Below are 11168 nucleotides of genomic sequence, written 5' to 3'. Positions count from 1 at the left end.
GTAAAATTCTCGGAAAATCGTTGACGAACGTCATTTATAACTAGTTGTAAGGTTAAATAAAACTCGACCTACGTATGAGTAAGAAGAGCTCCGTTGGTGAGGGGCGCAGGAACACACGTGCACACAAAATGATACACTCGATGAATCATTTCGGAGTTAAACCAAACTCACAAAGGTCGATGTCATTGATCTTTACTCTTCCGCGCTCAGATCGACAATCTTCAGTAGTCAACATGGTTGCAGTTAACTTAATAAACAATTAGTTAGTTATCGAACTGATGTATTCGGAAGAAGTATACGTCTTGCATAGTTGTACGTAACATATACTTAACATGTTGCACTCTTGCTTAGATAAATCTAATTTTATACACTTTATACGTGAGGGTCCGCTTGACCCTGGCCGTGACAGTGTACGTGCGTGCCCAGACGTAAGCAACTCGGTGACTTTGCATTCCGCTAGATTAATAAGAAGGTAGAATTATTTTCTGCAAGAAGTAGCCAGCGAGCTTTTTTAGGAAGTTTACTATGCAACGAAACTAGATATAGAAGGCATCCTTCTGCTTGGGGCATGGGGCATACACATTTTTTCGTTTCTTTCATAGATCAGTTTTAATTGTATGCATTCTTACCCAAAAAACATTGTAAGTTTTTTACTTTAGGACGTGTTTATTGTGAAGTTAAATAATTAACTAGTAAATATAAGCTTAAAAATAATCATAAGCTTATCAACAGAAAAATCCAACTAGTGGTGGGACGGGCTTCAAACTGAGGTGAGGTGCAATACTATAATAATAATTAAGATAAAATACAGTCGTTAGTAAAAAATAATTTTGCTCGTTGTGTGATCTTTCTAATTAAATTCTTGATAATTTGGACATTCATCTGCACCGATAAATAAAATGAAGCTACTACTGAAAATGGACAAGATTTTTTTAAATTTCTTCAACTTTTATTTTCTTAGTTGTTAAGTGTAACATTGAAAATTACGGCTTACGGTATTCTTATACGTCAATGGAATTTTAAAGCATTAGCCAACCTAAGTTTAAATCTAGCAATATGAGGTGGTTTAACCCCATACTAAAAGGGAAATATTTGGTAGATCACTAAGGTAAGAATTACCATGCCTTTACTACAAAATATATGTTTTTACAAACACAGATAAAGTCGAAAATTTTAATAATAAGTTTGTTAAAAAAATACTCCGATATATAATTTAACAATTTATTATTTAAATACATAATTAATCAAATAGTTAGCGAGAGCTTGCAATCAAGGGCTCAGTCCATATCATAGTTTGACCATCAAGAAACTCATTTGGTTACCAAATTACATTAAGTAACTTGTTATTATCTAAAGGTATATTGTATAGGTGATTTAGATCACGTAGAGCCTAATCTTTTGGTTCGATACCTACAGCATAGCAGAAAATATATTATTAAGTTCCTTTGATCACGATATAGCGGTAGGTACAATTAATAATCTTCACGAATGGACATAAATAAAACCAATTGAAAACTAGTGCCTGGGCTTTTATTTGGAGCAATAATCTCTGCCGGACTTGACTATATTGGAGGGTTTTGTATTAGTCCCAATGTGTCTTGTATGGATATTGCGTTAAACAAATCAAACGATGTATCGATTGCTATGCTTTATGAGGCACTTTGGAACTCAGTTGCAAATATAACATGACGAAAACCAAAGCACGACTTCATTAATTGTCCCACGCTATGTGCTGCATAAAATGTCAAAACTTATAAATTTGCATTCTGGTGCTGTAATAAAGCAATGTATCAGAGTCACTTGGTATTTTTATTTCACTACATGTGTCAATAAAGATAGGAATTGATTGAATTAAACGCAAAGGTTGAGCGTGTATGCAATTGCGAAAGATATATAACGTTGGGTACATGTTGCGGTGCGCAGTCCGCTACTTACATTCGCACGACATGTTTCGACTTCTGTGCCTCGCGGTGGCTTTCTGCTGCACCCTGGACGCGCGCGCCGCAACATTGCGTGAGTGCAATAGCATATGTCCTACTCTATTTTAAACTGATTTAAATTGAAATAGTTAAATTGATAGACCAAACTTTTAAAAAGTTAAAATTAAAAATGAACCTAATACCTTTCAGATAAATAAAACACTTATTGTTTTGAAAACCATTATTTTTTTTAAAGAATTTTAAGAAACAAAGCCACATTCGTCATCCGATGATGAAATTCAGCAGGAGCTTTGTTTTTTTTTTTATAGAACAGGGGGCAAACGGGCAGGAGGCTCACCTGATGTTAAGTGATACCGCCGCCCATGGACACACTCAATGCCAGAGGGTTAATCCTAACAACTCCTTTGAACACTCTGTATTAAAGTGTGTGCGTGTAAAAGAGTTAAACGCGCTTACCGCAGCTGTCGCACCTTTTGACCCTCTTATAAGGTTGAATCTAGTCCTAGGTTTTGCTTTATCACAAATTTTTAAGTACCATTAAGATTTAAAAACTATAACTACCTTAATATGGGAATTTCTTATATAAATAAATAGGAAGGGTTTTTCTGAATGTGACAGTGTGCAACAAAAAAAAATTGATAGCCGATATATACATTTTTAGTTTCTATGATTTTGCAATGAAACTACAAATTATTTGTGTTTTTATTGTAAAGATAAATATTTAAGGTCGTTACTTTCATGTTAGTGGTTTTGTAAGAGATAAATTCCGATCCGATGAAGAAATGCCTTATTGCGTGACAACTCAATGTCGTCCTCTATCCTGTGACATATATAATATACATATTAACATGTAATATTTCCTAAATCCTTTACTAAACAACCAACCAACTAGTGAACGTATGATGTATATATATGAATACTGATCACTATAATTGTATTGCAAATTTAGAGAATTGAGAAATGGAGTATTGTAGTTAGTTATATTGTTATAGATTTTAAAGAAAAAAAAAGAGAATAGAACATGGTAATAATGGAGAAAAAAGACAATGTGTGATTATTTGATTAATAATTATCCGCCATTGTTTGTGACAACTTTTGTGTAGTAATGGTTGCATTAATTGATATTGATGTTATTGCAAAATACCTGGGTCTATATACACTACAAAGATATGCGCAAAAAAGTGTATGAATTTCAAATTGCGTAAACCGTTGGTATTGGTTTTTCAAAAGAAGTTTACCTTGACTCAGACTACTTTCTTTTTAAAAATAATTTTATTTGCCTAATAACTTAGCGTCCTTCCTGAGAGCTTGTTCGGCGTCAGACCCAAATCTTAGTCAGTGCGTGGAGAAGGTGATAGCGGTCGGGGGAGGGAAATTCGCAAAGGGAATCCCGGAGCTGGGAATTGCGTCCCTTGATCCGGTACACCTGGGTAGGGTGGTCGTCGACAACCCCGCTTTGAAACTCACCTTCGACGACACCGTCGTTACCGGTCTCGGTGACTTTGTCGTGAATTCTTTTAAGTAAGTTACACACTTGATGCTGGAAGATTGATCACGATTGATTGGATGCTAAATACATTGTTTTGATCATTAAGGATTGACACGGAGAAAGGAAAAGCTACACTAGACTTTACCGCTAATGTAACACTGAAGGCACATTATGACATGGATGGGCAGGTGCTCATCTTGCCAATTAGAGGAAACGGAGATGCCAAAATAAAAATCAGTAAGTTATACACTATTACTATGTCATAGGATAATGCAGGATTAATTAATGAGATTAATCATTCTTCAGCCAACCTTAATATCGTGATCAAGTATGACTACAAGACTGTCGACGGTTACTGGACGGTGACGGGTTACAAAGATAGCTACAACATGGACCGTGCGCATTTCAAATTCACTAACCTTTTCAACGGCAACAAGGAGCTGGGTGAGTAAAGTATCGATAACCAACCTGTGGTCAATGGCAAAGTAGAAACAAAAGAGCTGGGTTCTATTTTATATATGTCTCATTGTAGATATAAAATAGCAACTAAAACAATTAAATATCTTCAAAATTTAGTCGTTGTGATAACAAAACACTACACAAATACGTTTAAATGTAGTTTACGTGTACCAACTATACATGAGTAGAGAAATCTAATTCAATCTGTTTTCAATTAAACTCAACAAGATTGAATTAATATATTGTTATGTGTTGAAACAAGATAATTTTTTTCAAACACAATTTCAGCTGATACGACCGTAAAATTTGCAAACCAAAACTGGAGGCTTATAATGCAAGATATTGCACCGCCAGCTATCGAGCATGTCGTACAGAAATGCGTAGACGAAGTTAATAAGCTTTTCAAGGCCGTGTCGGCGACTGATCTCCTTGCAGCCTAATGGTTTGAATGAGAAACTATCTGTCACTGCATCGTTTCTTGATTTCATTTAAACAATTTACAGCCTGTCTAATTTCTCAAGTTGTTTACTTAGGTTTTCGTTTATATATACTACAGAAACTTACAATAGAAATAATTAACTGAAAATAACAAACTTATACGTCATCTGTCTCACCTAATCTTCTTTTATATAAATAATTTAAAGATTTTCTTTCCTGAGGACTGAATGAGAAGCAGCATTTGAAAAAGGCTTGTCCCTGTTTAAATAACTCCTTATAGTCAAAACGCTGCGTTCCGAGCAGTCTATTGGACTGTGATCAGCCCGTCATCAATAAAAGCACAAACTTATGATTAACATCTTCGGGGTGAAGGATTAAATTTTACTCACACACCAATATATTATGACGTTTTTTTAATAAAATAACTAAAAGTTTGTGCCCTTTACGAACATAAAGTATGTCAAAAACTCATTTCACAACATCCCTCTGAAGGTCAACGTAATTTAAATTGAAAGTTCAATGATGTCTCGCCGCGTGAACCTTTGCGTAACTCCAATCATTAATATAATTAAAAGCTTACCCTATTTATTTACATTTTAGCATCTACAATAAATAGAGTGATCAATGACAACTGGGAGCCTGTAATCCGTGACATCGCTCCTGTGGCCTTCCAGACTATTATCAGTGCGTGTGTCAACGAGGCTAAGAAACTGTTTGCTGCCGTCCCTGCTGACCGATTACTGCTGCCTTGACGGAAGCGGAACAAACAATTATCAGGATTATCTACAGAAAATCGGGTTTCCGTCACCAGTGAAGAGACGATTTCTAATTGCATATTTATAATACCGGATCCCGCCCAGTTTGCCTTTTATAGTCTTTAAGTCCTAGTTCTATTTTTATTCGTACTTAGTTTTAACTTCATCTGAAATTAGTGACTATTAGTGATTAAGAAATTACGCATAAATATAAGGAAAGGGTTCTAAAATGTTGTTCTAGAATAAAAAAAAATTATAATGTATAACAGCACTAATGTAATTTTATGTTGACTTGTTATTAATAATTGTGGTAGTACTAGTAATCATGTTTTACAACAAACCGGTAGACGATCCAGGCTCGTTGGCGTAAGGTCGCCGGTTGCACATTTCCGTATGAATATTGTAACTTCCTCTCGGTGCGCATATTCCTCTCTTCGGGGCCAGCCACCACAAAGCCAGCGTGTATTTGCAACTCTATATACTTTCCGTTATTTTTTATACCTACTTAATGAGTCCTTAGTCTTTTATTTATTAATATCGCGTTCATTTATCTATGTACGTCTACGATATAAACACTATTTATTATATGGTTAATATATTGGTAGTTAATTTATCACATTAATGTTGTGTCTATTCACACATGTCTTAACAATTTTTTAAAGTATCGTGATTAGGTAATTTATTCTTTAACATACAATGTTTAACACTATATCTATCCTTGCCCTCAACATTATCTAAGTCCTGGTATATAAATTTTTCTCCAAACATTGTTACTGTAAACTGTAATAGTTACAAAAAAATATACAAGTAATTATTAAAAATATATATTTTTAGTTGATTTTAGTGTCAATGTGTGAATCGGAGATAACATGTATTTGTGTAATTATTAACGCCCACACTGTTCCTTATTGATAAGTCAACAGAAACAATGTTTATGATAACTCAGCTAACTGTTCTTGAACTATGAGATATTTTTGTTTGTATTCTTTACAACTTATCATTTACTCTGTTATAATTACATGAGATGACATTTCTTTATCATCAGATTTCTACAAACAAAAAATTCTATTAAGAATGTAATTTTTTAAACAAATAAAAAACCAAAGAAACATATAACAATTTTAATTTTTCTTAAAAAATAAATACCTATATAATTTTTATGTAATAGATAAATGTTTTCAAAGTATAAACAAAATTACTAGAAAAATTGCTTAAAGTTATTTGATACAAGAAATCATATGGCATTTAGGCACATTTATCGAGGACACATAGCATGGCGACCACCATCAACTGGCAAACTAGCACCAGTAATGTTACTTGCCAAATCACTAGCTAAAAAGGCTATTGTTGCTGCAACTTCATCTGGTTTTCCAGGACGGCCTAATGCATGTGTCTCTTTACTTCGCTCTAAGAAAGCAGCATACTGGTCATCATTTAACCCACCACGACGCTGCAACTCTGTCAGAATAACTCCAGGGTTTACACAATTAACTCTGACACCTTTAGGGGCTAATTCTAAAGCAACACATCTAGTAAACTGATCGACTGATGCCTTAGATACATTGTAAGCAAGAACTCCAGGGAATGAACGAATTCCATTTACACTTGATACATTCACAATATTACCTTTTGTTTTTAATAAGTGGGGAACTGCCAGCATAGTCAAATAATAAATCGAGCGAACGTTTGTATTCATCAATCGTTCATATTGGGCCAAAGACGTGTTTTCTATTGAGCCGGTTTCGATAATACCTGCGTTGTTGATGAGAATGTCTAATTTTCCATAATGATCAATGGTAGTCTTAACAATTTTTTCGATATCTCTTTCTTTAGTTAAGTCCGCTGGTATAGTTATGGTAGAAGTTGACTTTGCACAGTCGTCATTGACCTTTTGCAAATTATTTACGTTTCTTCCAATTAGTGACAGTTGAGCACCAAGCTTCGAAAGGAAAACAGCAGTAGCAGCTCCAATTCCTGAGCTTGCGCCGGTAACAACTACTACTTTTCCGGAAAAATTCATTGTAAAATAATTATCAACAAAAATCTTACCAGCACTTTATAACAACTTTAAATACTGTCGCCAAGGAACTATACTTATCTACTAAATTAAATAATGTATAACCTTATAAAGATAATGATATGTACATATATTAATAGTAATAAAATAGTACTCAAAACAAATATAATATTATGTATGTATTCACAGACATCTAATATATAGTTGTGTGATCAGTGATGTCAATTGTTAATGTCAAAGTCATAAAATTATATTAAAACATTTTATTAAAATAATATACCTGTAAAAATGAATACCCTCCGAGATGATCTCTGTTCTGAACAGGATTAAGCAACGTTTATTTTATATCTTACCCGCTCTACGCCCTTGACTTGCGAACTGGTGGTAAATGTAAATTTATGATTAATTTAATTTGTTTTTCTTGACGTTCATAAGTGTACATGTTTACCTAAATGAATAAAGATATTATGACCATGACTATGACTATTGAATAGCATATTTGGAATGTGACTTGTTGAACTGGTATGCAAATAGATAAAAGATTTCTTAAAGGAGCGCTTACAAGCTTGTCCATGCCAGTGTACCTCAAAGATCTGCTCTTTCTGCGACTTCTAATGCACGACATGCTAAAATCAAGGTATCTTCGGTTTTGCCGATGACGGAATTATCGTTGAAAGATATCTGTGTAACGTTATAGTCTTGGGAAATGATGTTAAATCTGAACTGATGTTCAATCATAGCCTCCTTAAGATGGAACGTCTATATTGAACGTTAAAGGAAGTTTCAGCCCTTGTGGTTCGAACCTACTACAATTTATTGAATGTGAATTATGAACGATGATTTACTCGTTAAATCTCAATTCTTAAGTCTGGACCATCGCCGTTAGCTACCTACCTATAAGTCTTCTATAGATTACACTGTCAATCTACCATAATATGCTCAACTCGCAATGACTGCTCTTCAGGAAGATTCCATTTTTATGGAGGATAGTGCTCTCCTACACCGTTCAGACGACGTTTTTCTTTGTAACTGGAGGCCAACAGGCAGGAGGCTCATCTGCTGTTAATATCCATTGAAACTCACTATGTCAGAAGGCTCACAAGAGCGTTGCCGGTCTTAAGAATTGGTGAGCCCTTTTTTCTTTAAGGAACCCATGTCGGTCCGATCATAGGTTGGCAGCTGATCCTGCATGTCTTTGAGGATGTGGGATTGATAAGATGCCAAACACAATTTATTTAATTACCTGAAATCGACAATACAACAAAAATTTTTTTAGACACCCGTTTTTTTAAGTTTATTTTAATAAACATGACTACCATTAGGCTAATATAAAAAAATATTTATTTCGAAAGAAAGTTTACTTCACCGCCATCACTATCTTTTCCCTACTATTATTCTTATTAACCTTTTCCATTAACATTTTTTTTATATCTATGTGGCTATATGTTTGTCAATTTGAAGCATACATATCATATTAAATTTCAAAAAGATCTTTTGTTTACATAATAATGTAAGGTAAATTTTAGAAGTTTTCGCAAAAAATTTAATACAAATTTTCAGTTATGTTACCCTAAAATGACAATAGTAAGTAATTAAAACGCAAAAAAGGCATAATAATCTAAGATTTTGATAAAAATATCTACATTCTGCCCTCTAGAAAGAAGTTATACACATCCATATAGGACAATCGGGAGTTCAAGTAGCAAACGCCTGTTGGGAACTGTATTGCTTGGAACATGGCATTAGGCCCGATGGCATCATGTTATTTGGCGAAAACGAACATAGCTGCGCTTCCTTTTTTAGTAACACAGCAGGAGGAAAAGTGGTGCCGCGTGTAGTAATGATTGATTTAGAACCAACTCCAATTGGTGGGTACATTCAAAACCTTAATCAATTGTCTGAAATAATAAGATCATATTATATGGAATGTAAATATAATTAACGAAATAATAATTTTATAAACATAGCTGGTTTATTTACAGACGAAATACGAAATGGAACCTACAGACATCTATTTAATTCTAAGTCTCTGCTAACGGGCAAAGAAGACGCGGCTAGCAATTTCGCTCGCGGGTATTTCGGAGTGGGACGCGAGATGATTAATGTTGCACTCGATCGAATACGAATAGCTGCTGAAGATTGCAGTCATCTTCAAGGATTTATAGTGTTCCGCTCTTTTGGAGGAGGTACTGGATCTGGATTCACAGCACTTCTTTTGGAAAACATTGCTAGAGAATACGGAAAGCTATCTAAAATAGAATTTGCTATTTATCCTGCCCCAAGAATGTCACCAGTTATTGTAGAGCCGTACAACGCAATATTGACGTCTCACGCTTGTATGAACACAGAAGATGTCTGCTTTATCTTCGACAACGAAGCCTTGTACGACATTCTAGCTAGATCTTTAGAAGTACCTCGACCGACTTATACAAATTTAAATAGATTAATCGCTCAGGTATATACGACTTACTACTAAAATTACTAATGTAAAGGAAAACGTAAAAAAAATATGTTTTTATTATTTCGTAGGTAATATCATGTATGACAGCGTCTCTAAGGTTCGAAGGCTCATTAAACGTGGAACTCGTGGAATTTCGAACAAACCTGATTCCTTATCCTAGAATCCATTTTCCTTTGGTGACCTTCGCTCCATTTGTACCACCGACGAGAGGACAACATGAGACTATGAGTACGCAACAGTTGATGATGTCTTGCTTTGAGCCGGCCAACCAAATGGTAAAGTGCGATCCCACGAAGGGCAACTACATGTCATGTTGTCTGTTATTCCGGGGAGACGTGAATCCGAATGACATAAATTTTGCAATTAACCAAATCAAAAGCACGAGATCCATTAAATTTGTCTCTTGGTCACCGACAGGATTTAAGGTAACTGAGCTCTATCAGCTGATGTAGTTTGTTGTTATTTATTTGTTTAAAATTATTGTATAAGTTCAGTTTATATTGATTTTAATATCCTTAATGATGTTTAAATTCACTTCAATAAATTCTATTACAGATTGGTGTAAACAGTCGACCACCAATAACTGTCCCCGGCGGTGATTTAGCAGTATTACAAAGAGCTGTCACCATGGTTTCAAACACATCCGCGATCCGAATAGCTTGGGAACATTTATGCCGAAAGTTCTCTTTGATGTACGCCAAACGGGCATTTGTACATCATTACGTTGGAGAAGGATTAGAAGAAGCAGAATTTACAAATGCTCTTTATAATATCAAGGCTTTATCTAATGATTACAGGGAAATGGAAACATAAAAGTAAACAATATATTTACACTAATTGTTAATCTTATTTACCGTTATACTTATTTCTACAGATATTCTACTTTTGTTTTTATTTTTGTAATAGGTACATTTTGTAGTGCGCTCGATTTTTCTATTAAAGGTAAATAAAAGGCTTCGTGTTATATTTTAATAATTTGGTAATATTTACAGGTTTAAAACAAAACCTATTAAAATTGATCACATTTTTCTAGTGTATGAAATTTACGCACATTTGCAGCAGTTTGGTGCTGATAAATAGCGTCCTTTTTTAAATGTTTATTTTTATAATTTATTAATCCTATTGCATTAATAGTACATTACAATCAGATGACATAAATTATTAAGGAGACTACGGGCGGCTCTAAGATGCGATCTTTTCCAAGCAACTTTTTTAGTAAGAAAAATGGAAGAAGCAATATTCAATTGACAGAATTAGAATAAGTATTAATGCAGACTAACACAATTACAATTTTAAGAATCCCAATTAATGCTAGGTTCAATAATAATATAATTATAAACGTCACGATTTAACAGATGCAAAGTATATGGTTAAGAAGTGTTTATGTAGAAAGACGTAAGAGAGTCAGCTGCATCCATCAATGCATCCGAGGAGCGTAATGTAGTTATAAGGACCAAGATTTTATAAGTATCTATAAATTTGTTACAAATTAGTTATTTTAATTCAATTAAGTATGGGCTTTTAAATTTCAAATGTTCAATTTAAAGTTTTAAGCCAAAACGGGACGTCGCACCAGTTCCTATGACGTACCACGCTTTTAAATACGAAG

General features: G+C 34.2%; 3 protein-coding genes across 5 annotated transcripts; 2 read left to right on the top strand and 1 right to left on the bottom strand.

Moving 5' to 3' along the window:
• The first annotated feature begins 1890 nt into the window (after nucleotides 1-1890).
• Nucleotides 1891-6091, top strand: LOC110997664 (circadian clock-controlled protein daywake). Of its 2 annotated transcripts, XM_022265917.2 has the most exons (6): nucleotides 1891-2013; nucleotides 3233-3461; nucleotides 3536-3666; nucleotides 3736-3873; nucleotides 4177-4330; nucleotides 4927-5036. In XM_022265917.2, exons 1-5 carry the CDS (start codon nucleotides 1908-1910, stop codon nucleotides 4326-4328), a joined length of 756 nt encoding a protein of 251 aa, XP_022121609.2. In that variant the 5' UTR covers nucleotides 1891-1907; the 3' UTR covers nucleotides 4329-4330; nucleotides 4927-5036. The 2 variants fall into 2 exon arrangements, with proteins under 2 accessions (XP_022121609.2, XP_022121608.2); XM_022265916.2 differs by lacking the exon at nucleotides 4177-4330 and having other exon boundaries at nucleotides 4927-6091.
• Nucleotides 6092-6187: 96 nt separating this feature from the next.
• Nucleotides 6188-7235, bottom strand: LOC110997663 (dihydroanticapsin 7-dehydrogenase). Its single transcript, XM_022265915.2, has one exon. It carries the CDS (start codon nucleotides 7099-7101, stop codon nucleotides 6337-6339), a length of 765 nt encoding a protein of 254 aa, XP_022121607.2. The 5' UTR covers nucleotides 7102-7235; the 3' UTR covers nucleotides 6188-6336.
• An 861-nt stretch (nucleotides 7236-8096) lies between these two features.
• LOC110997661 (tubulin alpha chain-like) lies at nucleotides 8097-10376 on the top strand. 2 transcript variants are annotated; one of them, XM_022265914.2, is made up of 5 exons: nucleotides 8097-8224; nucleotides 8756-8966; nucleotides 9081-9553; nucleotides 9628-9984; nucleotides 10115-10376. In XM_022265914.2, exons 2-5 carry the CDS (start codon nucleotides 8858-8860, stop codon nucleotides 10370-10372), a joined length of 1197 nt encoding a protein of 398 aa, XP_022121606.2. In that variant the 5' UTR covers nucleotides 8097-8224; nucleotides 8756-8857; the 3' UTR covers nucleotides 10373-10376. The 2 variants fall into 2 exon arrangements, with proteins under 2 accessions (XP_022121606.2, XP_022121605.2); XM_022265913.2 differs by lacking the exon at nucleotides 8097-8224 and adding an exon at nucleotides 8581-8682.
• Nucleotides 10377-11168: the final 792 nt, after the last annotated feature.

Source organism: Pieris rapae, chromosome 3 (genome assembly GCF_905147795.1).
Source record: "Pieris rapae chromosome 3, ilPieRapa1.1, whole genome shotgun sequence".
Classification (NCBI taxonomy): Eukaryota; Metazoa; Arthropoda; class Insecta; order Lepidoptera; family Pieridae; genus Pieris; species Pieris rapae.
Note: the sequence above shows the minus strand (reverse complement) of the source record. Positions and strands in the feature narration are given on the sequence as shown.

What these genes read in the sequence shown, in the direction of transcription:
- LOC110997664 (XM_022265916.2), top strand. Translation starts at nt 1,908, where the DNA reads ATGTTGCGGTGCGCAGTCCGCTACTTACATTCGCACGACATGTTTCGA. An exon ending in CGCGCGCGCCGCAACATTGC is followed by an intron (nt 2,014 to 3,232) that starts GTGAGTGCAATA and finishes CTAATAACTTAG; the next exon opens with CGTCCTTCCTGAGAGCTTGT. An exon ending in TTTGTCGTGAATTCTTTTAA is followed by an intron (nt 3,462 to 3,535) that starts GTAAGTTACACA and finishes TTGATCATTAAG; the next exon opens with GATTGACACGGAGAAAGGAA.
- LOC110997663 (XM_022265915.2), bottom strand. Translation starts at nt 7,101, where the DNA reads ATGAATTTTTCCGGAAAAGTAGTAGTTGTTACCGGCGCAAGCTCAGGA.
- LOC110997661 (XM_022265913.2), top strand. An exon ending in TAAATAGATTAATCGCTCAG is followed by an intron (nt 9,554 to 9,627) that starts GTATATACGACT and finishes ATTATTTCGTAG; the next exon opens with GTAATATCATGTATGACAGC. An exon ending in GGTCACCGACAGGATTTAAG is followed by an intron (nt 9,985 to 10,114) that starts GTAACTGAGCTC and finishes ATTCTATTACAG; the next exon opens with ATTGGTGTAAACAGTCGACC.